Consider the following 15406-nt stretch of genomic DNA (forward strand, 5'->3'; position numbering starts at 1 on the left):
GAGTCGAGGCCAGAAAAGGCCCAAAAAGGTAACTCTTTTTACTTTTATTGAATTTCCTTCTGGGGCCCAAAGGAGCAGGAGTGCTCCTCCCTTGCCACAGGCTTCCCCCCTTCCCGATCGCGAGCCTCTCCGGAATCCCCTCCCCACAATTTACCTGACTGCTGGGGATTGTTCCTTCGGTCCCCAGCGGCTTGACATTGTGTTTCCACCTGTCGCTTCATGTCTGTATCAAAAGGAAGACTGACTGGGCCTATGCAGATTAGGCCCGGGGCTTAAAATTTCCCGGGCCTCACGCTGCCGTGGTCGGGACGGATTGCCACCCACCTTGGCCCCCACCCGCCGGCCTCAAGTTAAAATCGGGGCTTAAGAGACAAATGCAGAAGATATGGAGAGATAGAGAGACACAGACAATGTGGCAGATCGTCGCCTAGGCAGTAATCTGGCAGAGCGGATTGCACGGCCTTTATACAATCCGCCCAATTTTCATTCCATTTTTTGTGTTCCCTCATGCAAATAAAAAAGGCCTTCCTCTTTTTCCCAGTCTCTCCTCATTTTACCTGGTCCACCCTTGTCTCCTCAACCTCTTTGTGTCGCAGCTGCATTTTATTCTCAGCTGTGTGCTGGTCACTTCTAACAATTAAACAATTAAATCAAGCTTTGTGCTACAGGAAAACTACAGGGCTTCAGCCTCTTTTCTGTTAAATAAAACAGAATTAATAGTTAAAGCAAATTGCTCACCCTAAACAAAATGTAACTTTGTTGAACTTCACCAAATTTATACCGTTCTGTTTTGAATTTAAAAAAATTTAAAATGTTAAATTCTTCATAACAAATATGGCAAGCCAAAAAATGCAAAAATCCAACTTGCAAAAAAAAGTCTGTCCTTGAACATTTACTGTCTTGGCACTGCTGACATTTGGCCCTAGTTATCTGATGCGTGTCCACTGAATGTGTGGGTCATTTCCTGAGCACGCCATCGGCCCTAATGAGTCCACTGTCTCTCTCACAATATTGCACCCTGTCAGGCTACATGTAGGAGAGAATGTGTAGCAAGAGTCTGATCAGCCTGCCAACCTGTGAAACTGCAGCACTAGCATGGCAACAAGAGTGAGCCCCGGCTCAGTGGTGGTATCCCCACCTCCGAGTCGGAAGATTACTCAGACGGTCCTGGTGAGCGGAGACAAGAGTTCCAGCCTCTGAGTACAAGGTTGGCATCCAGCAGGGTACTCGCATCTGATGGGAATGGAGTGTCAACACCCCCCCACCAACCCCCATTATATCTAGTCGGTTCTCCTGGCAGGGAATTGTGAGTCAGGCTAACGGTCTGTCCATGGCACAATCTGCTGGATGTAAAAGCAGTGGAAGAAGGAGAGAAGAAGAACATGGCAATAGAAGTGCTACTCCACTTGAAATTAATTTGTATTTGGTGGACTGTGACAGAATCACAGTATTAATGATTCACTGATGATAAATTAAGAAATGGCACTGCATTGTCTGCTGTGATAAGTCCTCATCACAGCAAATAATATACCTGTTGCAGAGCAGACTTAACAATATAATTTTCATGCTTTTAATCTTTATCATTAAAAATAATTTTCAGTATTAGTCAAGCCCAGCATCACTATGTAAAACCAGCATAAACATAGTGACATGTCTAACAAGACACTTTACTGGGTCTGTGTCATGACTTTTACTCTCCAGTGACATTACACAAAGTAATTCAGAGAATATGATTAGATTTGCCAGTCAAGTGCTAGGCAATGAACATCTCCAACAAGAGAGAGTCTAACCACCTCTCCTTGACATTCAACGGCATTACCATCGCCGAATCCCCCACCATCAACATCCTGGGGGTCACCATTGACCAGAAACTTAACTGGACCAGCCACATAAATACTGTGGCTACAAAAGCGATCAGAGGCTGGGTATTCTGCGGCGAGTGACTCACCTCCTGACTCCCCAAACTCTTTCCACCATCTACAAGACACAAGTCAGGAGTGTGATGGAATACTCTCCACTTGCCTGGATGAGTGCAGCTCCAGCGTCACTAGCGAGGCCAGCATTTATTGTCCATCCCTAATTGCCCTTGAGAAGGTGGTGGTGACCTTGCTGTGCATAAATTGGCTGCCACATTTGCCTACATAACAATAGGACTGCATTTCAAAAGTAATCCATTGATTGTGAAGTACTTTTGTATGCTCTGAGCATAAATGTAAATTCTTTTTTTAAATACAGTATTAAAGAATGGAAACACAACATGTGGCTGCATCATGTGCAGATGGACAAGATGGTATTTACTTGTCTTTATTTTTGTATGTTCACATCTATAGGCGGAAAAATCAGTCAGTGCACCCTTGATTTCCCAAAAAGCTGCAGCTCTGTGTGACATTCACCAGCATTACCATCACCGAATCCCCCACCATCAACATCCTGGGGGTCACCATTGACCAGAAACTTAACTGGACCAGCCACATAAATACTGTGGCTACAAAAGCGATCAGAGGCTGGGTATTCTGCGGCGAGTGACTCACCTCCTGACTCCCCAAACTCTTTCCACCATCTACAAGACACAAGTCAGGAGTGTGATGGAATACTCTCCACTTGCCTGGATGAGTGCAGCTCCAGCAACACTCAAGAAGCACAACACCATCCAGAACAAAACAGTCCGCTTGATTGGCACCCCATCCACCACCCTAAACATTCACTCCCTTCACCACCGGTGCACCATGGCTGCAGTGTGTACCATCCACAGAATGCACTGCAGCAACTCGCCAAGGCTTCTTCGACAGCACCTCCCAAACCCGCGACCTCTACCACTTAGAAGGACAAGGGCGGCAGGCACATGGGAACACCACCATCTGCACGTTCCCCTCCAAGTCACACACCATCCCGACTTGGAAATATATCGCCGTTCCTTCATCGCCGCTGGGTCAAAATCCTGGAACTCCCTACCTAACAGTACTGTGGGAGAACCTTTACCACATGGACTGCAGCGGTTCAAGAAGGCAGCTCACCGTCACCTTCTCAAGGGCAATTAGGGATGAGAAATAAATGCCGGCCTTGCCAGCGACGCCCACATCCCATGAACGAATAAAAAAACACTCTCGCCTTTCTCTGTTATCTTTCATATTAATCTTCTTTCATCTAAATCTCTTCTGTTTTGCTCTCTGTCTCCCCCAAATCTTTTTGCTTCTCTCTCTGCTATTTCCTTCTTTCTTTTTGAGTGGGAGATGGTAGCATGGCATGGCATAGGTTGGCAGGGAAAGGAACCACCAATGGCTGCAGGCTGCATCTAGAGTAGGGGTTGCGGGGAAAATGTAACTCTCAGCGGGTCCGTTCCCATTTCTTCCCCCAGTCACTCATGCTTCCCTCCACCCTCTTGCTCTCATTGTATCTCCAACCCCTTTAGCTTCCCACTATCTATTCCTCTTCGCTACTTCACTAAAAACAGATTATCTGTTCATTATCACATTGCTGTTTGTGGGAGCTTGCTGAGTGCAATTTCACTGCTGTGTTTCCTACAATTCTTTCATTCTCTTTCTTCCCATTTGAACGACCTGCTCAACCCCTGTATCCTCTCAGCCCCCTATTCTGCTATAACTCACCTCAACCTTAACCCTCCATTCACTCCCATTTGCCTCCCCCAAAGCTAGGTGGTGAGAGTCCAGTGGCTCCTTCACCCTCATCCTGTTTCCCTTTTCCTCACACCCTCTCTACCCTTCCTTTCTAAAGCTTATAGAGCACAAACACCCATAACAGGCTGTGCGTATTCAGTACACTGTCATTTTGTTCACTATCTCAGACATGGAGCCTTTCAATAATTTTTTTAAAGCATTTAATATAAATTTTACCTCTGTAAAGCTTTTGAAGTTTGACTTCTTGCGTTTCTCCAAATAATTTTGAAAAATAACTGAACAGGAACTGCTAGAAGCTTATGAAAAATATTCCTTCAATACAGTTGGCTGAACAGCACAGATGCATCCTGGGAAATTAAGTATATAGCACATGCTTAGATGGCACCATCCAAATTCAGGTCACAACATCACAATGCCAGGCAAAAATATCAGCCCAGAAATAGCTCAGATATTCTGATGGTCTTCTGCCTTAAGTTCAGTGAGAATCTGCTGCAACAACTGCAAACAGGACCCAGATACACTGGATCCCAATGTTAAGGCTGAATTTCCTAGTGGAGACAGAGCCCCTGCGCACTCCTACAAGGCCATCGACATAAGGATGGACAGGGCTGAGGGTGAGGTCTCTCTAGGTCAGGAGTTCCTACAACGCAGCCCTCAGTCAAGATCTGGTGTAGGATGGGGCAGGTATGCCTGGTCTCACCCAGTTACATGACCTAAAGCAACAGTGGTGGAGCCCCCCTGGGGATCAAGGCTGGTGTTGGGGCCTGGAACTCCCAAAGGTCAGAAAGGGCATTTTCTTTTTACATTTCAAAGCAGCCCCCTATGTATGGGGTCATGAAGGCAGCCAGATAAAACTGACCATCCTCGGCTGGCATTTCAGGGTCTTCAACAGGAGGTCCTGTGCATGTGACGGCTATTGGAGGCCCCTTCAGCTGACCCCATGGACATCCACAGAGTCAGGAGCAGAGTTTTGTGGTGGGTGCAATCGCAGCGTAACTGCTGAGATAGTGTCAACACAAATTTTCACTGCCCTTAATTTTGGGAGAGTCTGAGGCCTTCAAGTAACAACTTTAATGAAGGCATCAAAAGACACAAAAGACAATCCAATGGATACAATGGCCCAGAATTTGCTGTAGCACGGCAATGGATGGCGTCTGCCCTTTGTTAGACTTGACTTGTCCGTTTAATCGCGACGATATTTTGCACTGCAAGTTGCTCTACAAGGCATCTGGGACCTGAGTGAACAGGGCAAGCATCTGTGTATCTCCCTAACCAATCAGGTTGAAGGTTTGTGAAATTAACAGCGCAAGGACTGAGAAGGAAGTGTAAGTTAGAATGGGTGATTTCAAAGTCAAATCAGGTGCAGAAAGAGAAATAAAGAGAGGGAAAGATTCGATTAAGAGAGAGAGAAAAAAGGAAAGGAAAAATTAAAAAAGTTAATTTACTTTCTTTTTAAATCTCCAACAACAATTGAAACCTGAAGGAATGAGACTCCTCACTTGTAATAATTAATTTTAACTGGCAGCAATTAACACTTATCACTTCGTTAAAAGGTAACTTAGACGTGAAATGATTTGGCTTAACTTTCTGTGGAAAGTTTAGTTTGTGTCTACTGTGCAAATACAGCAACTTCACGCCATTCAATGCATTTCAATGGTGAGGCAGACAGCGAGATGCCGTTTTTGCGAAGCTAACAGCGCAGTGGCGCATCTCAGACAGCAACTTTTGGATTTCCGTGTTTAATCGCACATCTTCCCTTGCCTGAAGTTGCTGTAGCATTTGTGCACAAAAAACAGCGAAAGCCCTTAGTCTCACCGTTATTTTGACAGCAAACTCTGGGCCATTTAATCATGATGTGGAGATGCCGGTGGTGGACTGGGGTTGACAATTGTAAACAATTTTACAACACCAAGTTATAGTCCAACAATTTTATTTTTAAAAATAAAATTGTTGGACTATAACTTGGTGTTGTAAAATTGTTTACCATTTAATCTTGTGATTGCAAAATAATTTTCACCTGAAGGTTGCCAAACCTGCTCCACAGTGACATCTGGTGGCCAGAGCCTGCAACTACAGGTAGATCCCAACCAATTGTTTTAATGGGGGAATTGCACAGAGTAACTGGGATTTATTGACATGGAATATGTGACACTAAGTCCGATTACAGCATCACCTACAAGTGTCACAGGCACTTGCAAATGTAACAGTTAGGTGTGGACACACTTAACATTGAAAACCTCATGGGAAATTTTTACATATCGGCTTTAACAGCTGTAACCCATTTAGGAAGAACAAATCGGTATGGTTGTCTCATGCAAATAATTGAAAGTATTCGTGTCTAGATTCTTTCAATATGCAGAGTTTAGCAAGATTGCTGCTTTAAAGTGGGTAAAGTGTTGTTATGAAGCCTGATGTATTGCTTTTAAATTTATACTTTACAATCTGTTTTCACAATTGTTAATGTTTTCTATATAATGTCCTCAAATTGTTCATCTTAAATAGCATTTTTCTCTAGTTAGAATCATCGAAAGGTTACAGCACGGAAGGAGGCCATTCGGCCCATCGAGACTGCGCCGGCTCTATGCAAGAGCAATCCAGCTAGTTCCACTCCCCCGCCCTATCCCCGTAGTCCTGCAAATTTTTTCCTTTCAATTACTTATCCAGTTCCCTTTTGAAGGCCACGATTGAATCTGCCTCCACCACCCCCTCAGGCAGTGCATTCCAGATCCTAACCACTCGCAGTGTAAAAAGGTTTTTCCTCATGTCACCTTTGGTTCTTTTGCCAATCACCTTAAATCTATGTCCTCTGGTTCTTGACCCTTCTGCCAATGGGAACAGTTTCTATCCATCTTCTCTGTCTAGACCCTTCATGATTTTGAATACTCTATCAAATCTCCTCGCAACCGTCTCTGTTCCAAGGAGAACAATCCGAGCTTCTCCAGTCTATCTACGTAACTAAAGACCCTCATCCCTGGAATCATTCTAGTAAATCTCTTCTGCACCCTCTCTAAGGCCTCCACATCTTTCCTAAAGTGCAGTGCCGAGAACTGGACACAATACTCCAGCTGTGGCCGAACCAGTGATTTATAAAGGTTTATCATGACTTCCTTGCTTTTGTACCCCATACCTCTATTTATAAAGCCCAGGATTCTGTATGCTTTTTTAACCCCTTTCTCAACCTGCCCTGCCACTTTCAATGATTTGTGCACATATACCCCCAGATCTCTCTGTTCCTGTACCCCTTTTAGAATTGTGCCTTCTAGTTTATATTGCCTCTCCTCGTTCTTCCTACCAAAATGTATCACTTCACATTTTTCTGTGTTACATTTCATCTGCACATGTCCGCCCATGCTACCAGCCTGTCTATATCCTCTTGAAGTCTATCACTAACCTCCTCACTGTTCACTACCCTTCCAAGTTTTGTGTAGTCTGCAAATTCAGAAATTGTGCCCTGTACACCCAAGTCCATGTCATTAATATATATCAAGAAAAGCAGTGGTCCTGGAACCGAACCCTGGGGAACACCCCCATACACCTCCCTCCCTCCGAAAAACAACTGTTCACCACTACTCTCTGTTTCCTGTTACTTAGCCAATTTTGTAACCATGCTGCTACTGCCCCTTTTATTCCATGGGCTTCAATCTTGATGACAAGCCTATTATTGCGGCACTTTATCAAAAGCCTTTTGAAAGTCCATATACACCACATCAACTGCATTGCCCTCATCTACCCTCTCTGTTACCTCATCAAAAAACTCTATCAAGTTAGTTAAACACGATTTGCCTTTAACAAATCTGTGCTGGCTTCCCCTAATCAATCCACACTTGTCCAAAGATTGGAGAAGAGTCCCGGATTATCATTTCTAAAAGTTTCCCCACCACTGATGTTAAACTGACAGTCTTATAGTTGCTGGGTTTATTCTTACATCCTTTTTTGAACAAGGGTGTAACATTTGCAATTCTCCAGTCCTCTGGCACCACCCCAGTCTCTAGGGACGTTTGGAAGATTATGGCCAGTACCTCTGCAATTTCCGCCTTACTTCCCTCAGCAACCTAGGATGCATCCCATCCGGACCGGGTGACTTATCTACTTTAAGTACAACTAGCCTTTCAAGTATCGAAGCGGAGCTACAGGCGGGAGCGGACCTAGGAGAGAGCGCGGGACTCGGAGACTACTAAAGGCCCAGGCTCGAGGGCCTACCCACACTCGGAGCGGAGCTACAGGCGGGAGCGGACCTAGGAGAGAGCGCGGGACTCGGAGACTACTAAAGGCCCAGGCTCGAGGGCCTACCCGCACTCGGAGCGGAGCTACAGGCGGGAGCGGACCTAGGAGAGAGCGCGGGACTCGGAGACTACTAAAGGCCCAGGCTCGAGGGCCTAACCGCAGAGAGGCAATCGGTGAAAAAAACAAGGATTGACGTCACAGGACAGCGGGTAGGTGATTGGCGAGTCGATAAAGGGAGCAGCGGAGGCCTGAGGTGAGTGATTAAACTCACCTACGTGAGTCTTTTTCCCCAGCGGGGAAGGAGCTTCGCGGCTTTTTCAAAGGCAGGGGGCGGGGCCAATTCATTGGTACCCGCATATCGGTGGAGCGGTTGCTAAACCCGAGACACTACACTAGTAGTGACTCCCACCCTCCCACCTCCTCTAACCTTTTGGGGGGTAGAGGGAATTTAAAGGGTAGGTTCGTTTTTATATTTTGTTTTCAGGGACTTAACTCCTGGACCTAAGATAAATAAGAAGCAAAAAGTAATCCAAAGTGGGACGTCACCAAGGAAGAGGTAAGTGATTGGTTGGTGAGTATTTTCCTGCTGAATTTGTCTAAGGTTAGAGTTTGTGGATTCTAGGGTCTCTGTTGTGTAGTGGGGGACTGCTGTTCAGCAAGGGCCCTTGAGTATACCTTTTAATTGAAGTGAAATTGGTGGGATTCATTTAATTTGAATTAATTAGTTAAAGGGTAAGTCATGTCAGGACAGCCCAGCCCCGTGTTATGCTCTTCCTGCTCCATGTGGGAAATCAGGGACCCTTCCGGTGTCCCTGACGACCATGTGTGCGGGAAATGTATCCAGCTGCAGCTACTGACAAACCGCATTGCGGCACTGGAGCTGCGGATGGATTCATTATGGAGCATTCGCGATGCTGAAAACGTCGTGGATAGCACGTTTAGTGAGATGGTCACACCGCAGGTAAAGGTTGTACAGGCAGGAAGTAAGTGGGTGACCTCCAGGCAGAGTAAGAGGAGCAGGCAGGCAGTGCAGGGGTCCTCTGTGGCCGTCCCCCTCTCAAACAAATATACCGCTTTGGATATTGTTGAGGGGGATGACTTATCAGGGGAAGGCAGCAGCAGCCAACTTCCTGGCACCAGGGGTAGCTCTGCTGCACAGGCTGGGAGGAAAAAGAGTGGAAGAGCTATAGTGGTAGGGGATTCTATCGTAAGGGGAACAGACAGGCGTTTCTGTGGCCGTAAACGTGACTCCAGGATGGTTTGTTGCCTCCCTGGTGGATGTCACTGGATGTCACTGAGCGGCTTCAGGGCATTCTCAAGGGGGAGGGTGAGCAGGCAGAGGTCGTGGTCCACATGGGGACCAACGACATAGGTAGGAAGGGAGTTGAGGTCCTGCATCAAGAATTTAGGGAGCTAGGTAGCAGATTAAAGAGCAGGACCTCAAAGGTTGTAATCTCTGGATTACTCCCAGTGCCACGGGCTAGTGAGTATAGAAATAGGAGGATAGAACAGATGAATGCGTGGCTAAAGAGTTGGTGCAGGAGGGAGGGTTTCAGTTTCCTGGATCACTGGGCCTGCTTCTGGGGAAGGTGGGACTTGTACAAGTCGGACGGGTTGCATCTGAACCAGAGCGGGACAAATATCCTTGCGGGGAGGTTTGCTAGCACTGTTGGGGGGGGGGGTTTAAACTAACTTGGCAGGGGGATGGGATACAGAGTGGAGCTACAATAGGGGGTGATGTGCAGCCAAATATTGAGAAAAAAACAAGTCAGCTTGGAAGACAGGGCAAATATGTAAGAGCAAGGCTGGATGGCATCTATTTTAATGCAAGGAGTCTTGCAAATAAGGTGGATGAACTGAAGGTGTTGATAAACACATGGGAGTATGATATTGTTGCTGTCACAGAGACATGGTTGAGGGAGGGGCAAGACTGGCAGCTCAATATTCCGGGGTACAGAGTCTTCAGGCGAGACAGAGGGGGAGGTATAAGAGGAGGGGGGGGTCGCAATATTAATTAAAGAATCAATTACTGCCATAAGGAGGGATGATATATTAGCAGGTTCCTCAAATGAGGCCATATGGGTGGAGCTTAAAAACAAAAAGGGGGCAAGCACTTTGATGGGAGTGTACTATAGACCCCCAAACAGTCAGGGGGAGATGGAGGAACAGATATGTAGGCAAATCTCAGAAAATTGTGCAAATAATAGGGTAATAATAGTGGGGGATTTCAACTTCCCCAATATTAACTGGGATACTCAGAGTGTAAAATGCTTAGAGGGTACAAAATTCTTAACGTGCATCCAGGAGAGCTTTTTGAGCCAGCATGTAGAAAGTCCTACAAGAGAGGGGGCGGTACTGGACCTAATTCTAGGGAATGTGGCCGGCCAAGTGGAAGAAGTGCTAGTAGGTGAGCACTTTGGTGACAGTGACCATAATTCAGTGAGATTTAAGGTGGTCATGGAAAAGGACAGGGAGGGGCCGGAAATAAAGGTTCTAAATTGGGGGAAGGCCGATTTTAATAGGATAAGGCAGGATCTGGCCAAAATGGACTGGGATCAGCTGCTTGTAGGAAAATCCGCATTGGAGCAATGGGAGTCTTTCAGAAGGGAGATTGAGACCATACAATGGCAACATGTTCCCGTAAAGGTCAAGGGTGGTTCCAAGAACTCCAGGGAACCTTGGATGTCAGGGGATATACGAGAATGGATTAGGAAAAAAAGGAGGGCTTTTGGCAGGTACAAAAGGCTAAGGACGGAGGAAGCCCTAGAGGAGTACAAAAAGTGCAGGGGGATACTTAAAAAGGAAATTAGGAGATCAAGGAGGGGCCATGAAAAAACATTGGCGAGCAAAATAAAGGAAAATCCTAAGATGTTTTATAAGTATATTAAGGGTAAGAGGATAACTAGGGAAAAAATAGGGCCCATTAGGGACAAAAATGGCAATCTGTGTGTGGAGCCGGAAGATGTAGGAGGGGTTCTAAATGAATTTTTTGCATCTGTTTTCACTATGGAGAAGGACGACGTAGACATAGAAATACGACAGGGGGACTGTGATGTACTCGAACATATTAACATCGAGCGGGAGGAGGTATTGGCGGTTTTAGCAGGCCTAAAAATGGATAAATCCCCAGGCCCGGACGAAATGTATCCCAGGCTACTGTGTGAGGCAAAGGAGGAGATTGCGGGGGCTCTAACACATATATTCAGAACCTCTCTGGCCACAGGGGATGTGCCAGAGGACTGGAGAACCGCTAATGTAGTACCATTATTCAAGAAGGGGAGTAGGGAAAAACCGGGGAACTACAGGCCAGTGAGCCTAACATCAGTGGTAGGAAAATTATTGGAAAAAATTCTGAAGGACAAAATTAGTCTCCACTTGAAGAAGCAAGGATTAATCAGGGATAGTCAACATGGCTTTGTCAAGGGAAGATCATGTCTGACTAATTTGATTGAATTTTTTGAGGGGGTGACTAGGCGTGTGGATGAGGGTAACGCAGTGGATGTGGTATACATGGATTTCAGTAAGGCCTTCGATAAAGTCCCGCACAGGAGACTGGTCAAGAAGGTACGAGCCCATGGAGTCCAGGGTGCCTTGGCACTTTGGATACAAAACTGGCTTAGTGGCAGAAGGCAGAGGGTGATGGTCGAAGGTTGTTTTTGTGACTGGAAGCCTGTGGCCAGTGGGGTACCACAGGGATCTGTGCTGGGGCCCTTGCTGTTTGTGGTCTACATTAACGACTTGGATATGAATGTAAAAGGTATGATCAGTAAGTTCGCTGATGATACAAAAATTGGTAGGGTGGTAAATAGCGAGGAGGATAGCCTCAGTCTGCAGGACGATATAGATGGGTTGGTCAGATGGGCGGAACAGTGGCAAATGGAATTTAACCTGGAAAAGTGCAAGGTGATGCACTTTGGAGGGACTAACAAGGCAAGGGAATACACAATGAATGGGAAGACCCTAGGCAAGACAGAGGGTCAGAGGGATCTTGGTGTTCAAGTTCACAGATCCCTGAAGGCGGCGGAACAAGTAGATGAGGTGGTAAAGAAGGCATATGGGATACTTGCCTTTATTAGCCGAGGCATAGAATATAAGAGCAAGGAGGTTATGATGGAGCTGTATAAAACACTGGTTAGGCCACAGCTGGAGTACTGTGTGCAGTTCTGGTCGCCGCACTACAGGAAGGATGTGATCGCTTTGGAGAGGGTGCAGAGGAGATTCACCAGGATGTTACCAGGGCAGGAGCGCTTCAGCTATGAAGAGAGACTGGGAAGATTGGGTTTGTTTTCCTTGGAGCAGAGGAGGCTGAGGGGGGACATGATTGAGGTGTACAAAATTATGAGGGGCACAGATAGGATGGATACTAAGGAGCTTTTTCCCTTCGTTGAGGGTTCTATAACAAGGGGGCATAGATTCAAGGTAAAAGGCGGGAGGTTTAGAGGGGATTTGAGAAAGAACTTTTTCACCCAGAGGGTGGTTGGAGTCTGGAACTCACTGCCTGAGAGGGTTGTGGAGGCAGGAACCCTCACAACATTCAAGAAGCATTTGGATGAGCACTTGAAATGCCATAGCATACAAGGCTACGGACCAAATGCTGGAATATGGGATTAGATTAGACTGGGCTTGATGGCCGGCGCGGACACGATGGGCCGAAGGGCCTCTATCCGTGCTGTATAACTCTATGACTCTATGACTCCTCTTTATCAATTTTTAGCCTATCCAGTATCTCAACTACATTTTCCTTTACTGAGACTCTGGCAGCATCTTCTTCCTTGGTAAAGACAGATGCAAAGTACTCATTTAGTGCCTTGGCCATGCCCTCTGCTTCCACGAGTAGATTTCCTTTTTGGTCCCTAATTGGCCCCACCCCTCCTCGTACTACCCTTTTCCTTAGAAGACTTTTGGATTCCCTTTTATGTTGGCTGCCAGTCTATTCTCAGACTCTCTCTCTTTGCCCCTCTTATTTCCTTTTTCACTTTCCCTCTGAACTTTCTATATTCAGCCTGGTTCTCAATTGTGTTATCAACCTGACATAGAAACATAGAAACATAGAAAACAGGAGCAAGAGTAGGTCATTCAGCCCTTCGGGCCTGCTCCGCCATTCAAAATGATCATGGCTGATTGTCTAACTCAGTACCCTGTTCACGCTTTTTCCCCATATCCCTTGATCCCTTTAACATTAAGAAATATATCTATCTCCTTCTTGAATACATCTAATGACTTGGCCTCCACTGCTTCTGTAGTAGAGAATTCCACTGGTTCACCACCCTCTGAGTGAAGAAATTTCTCCTCCTCTCGGTTCTAAATGGCATACCCCATATCCTGAGACTGTGACCCCTGGTTCTGGACTCCCCAGCCATCGGGAACATCCTCCCTGCAACTAGTCTGTCTCGTCCTGTTAGAATTTTATATGTTTCAATGAGATCACCTCTCATTCTTCTAAACTCTAGTGAATATAGGCCTAGTCGACCCAATCTCTCCTCATATGTCAGTCCTGCCATCCCAGGAATCATTGATATATATTGTGAATAGCTGGGGCCCAAGCACTGATCCCTGCGGTACCCCACTAGTCACTGCCTGCCACCCGGAAAAAGACCCGTTTATTCCTACTCTCTGTTTCCCGTCTGTCAACCAATTCTCAATCCATGCCATATATTCCCCCCAATCCCATGTGCTTTAATTTTGCACACTAACCTCTTGTGTGGGACCTTATCAAAAGCCTTCTGAAAATCCAAATACACCACATCCACTGGTTCTCCCCTATCTATTCTACTAGTTACATCCTCAAAAAACTCCAGTAGATTTGTTAAGCATGATTTCCTTTTCATAAACCCATGCTGACTTTGTCCAATCCCGTTAATGCTTTCCAAGTGTTCTGTTATCACATCTTTTATAATAGACTCTAGCATTTTCCCCACTAATGATGTTAGGCTAACTAGTCTGTAATTCCCTGTTTTTTCTCTCCCTCCTTTTTTAAATAGTGGGGTTACAATTGCCACCCTCCAACCTGTAGGAACTGTTCCAGAGTCTATAGATTTTTGGAAGATGATCACCAATGCATCCACTATTTCCAGGGCCACTTCCTTTCGTACTCTGGGATGTAGATTATCAGGCCCTGGGGATTTGTCAGCCTTTAGCCCCATTAATTTCCCTAGCACTATTTTTTTAATAATACTGGTTTCCTTCAGTTCCTCCCTCTCACTAGACCCTTGGTTCCCTAACATTTCTGGCAGGTTATTTGCGTCCTCCTTTGTGAAGACAGAACCAAAGTATGTGTTTAATTGTTCTGCCATTTCTTTGTTCCCCATTATAATTTCCCCCATTTCTGACTGTAAGGGACCTACATTTGTCTTCACTAATCTTTTTCTCTTGACATATTTACAGAAGCTTTTACAGTCAGTTTTTACGTTCCCTGCTAGTTTACTCTCATACTCTATCTTTCCCCTCTTAATCAATCTCTTTGTCCTCCTTTGCTGAATTCTAACCTGCTCCCAATCCTCAGGCTTGCTGCTTTTTCTGGCAATTTTATATGTCTCCTCTTTGGATCTAATACTATCCCTAATTTCTTTTGTAAGCCACGGTTGAGCCACCTTTCCTGTTTTATTTTTGCGCCAGACAGGAATGAATAATTGTTGTAATTCCTGCACATATTCTTTAAATATTAGCCATTGCCTATCCACAATCATCCCTTTTAGTAAAGTTCCCCAATCTATCATAGCCAACTTGCACCTCATACTTTCGTAATCTCCTTTATTTACATCTGTCATATGCCCCTTTTATCTGCTTCATCTTACTCTCTATCTCTTTTGTCATCCAGGGAGCTCTGGCTTTAATTGCCCTACCTTTCTCCCTCGTGGGAATGTACCTAGTCTGTACCCGAACCATCTCCTGTTTAAAGACCACCCATTGTTCAATTATAGTTTTGCCTGCCAATCTTTGATTACAATTTACCCAGGCCAGATTTGTTCTCATCCCATTGAAATTGGCCCTCCTCCAATTGAGTGTTTGCCTCTATAACAACAGCGACTGCAATTTAAAAGTAATTCATTGGCAGGGAAACATTTTATGATGTACTGAGGTTGTGAAAGGCACTATATAAACGTAAGTTCTTTGTTTCATATTTAGAAGTGCATGGGATACTCAAGGACAACCAAGTGTGGATTGGTTGTATTTGACAAATTTAAGAGTATTTTGAACAAGTGACTGATTAGATAGATAAAGGGAATGCATTAAATGTCGTGGAAATGGATTTTCAGAAAGTGTTCGATAAGGCATTTCATAAGAGGCTCGTGGCAAAAGTTCAGGTGTATGGTATAAGAGGAATTGTAATAGCATGGATGGGAAGTCAGCTGAATTCAGGAACATAGGGGTGTCTAGTGGGTGTTCCTTGGATTGGAGAAGAGTTGGAAGTGGTGTACACTGGTGTCAATGTTGGGTCCACTTATGTTTTCAATATAGATGTTATGGACTTGGATATCGGGAGCACAATATCGAAATTTGCTGATGACATAAAAATAGTGGGTTTGGCAAACAGCAAGCACAGTAAA

At 45.3% G+C, this 15406-nt stretch overlaps 1 protein-coding gene across 1 annotated transcript in view; it reads left to right on the top strand.

Moving 5' to 3' along the window:
• Positions 1 to 4886: 4886 nt before the first annotated feature.
• The window catches only part of LOC137328868 (myosin light chain 5-like), a 283582-nt gene continuing 273062 nt past the window's right edge, over positions 4887 to 15406 (top strand). The window contains exon 1 of the mRNA XM_067994371.1: positions 4887 to 4891. Within this exon, the coding sequence (XP_067850472.1) occupies positions 4890 to 4891 (2 nt within the window). The 5' untranslated portion in view covers positions 4887 to 4889. The remainder of the gene's footprint in view (positions 4892 to 15406) is intronic.

Source organism: Heptranchias perlo, chromosome 1 (assembly GCF_035084215.1).
Source record: "Heptranchias perlo isolate sHepPer1 chromosome 1, sHepPer1.hap1, whole genome shotgun sequence".
In the NCBI taxonomy this organism is placed as follows: Eukaryota; Metazoa; Chordata; class Chondrichthyes; order Hexanchiformes; family Hexanchidae; genus Heptranchias; species Heptranchias perlo.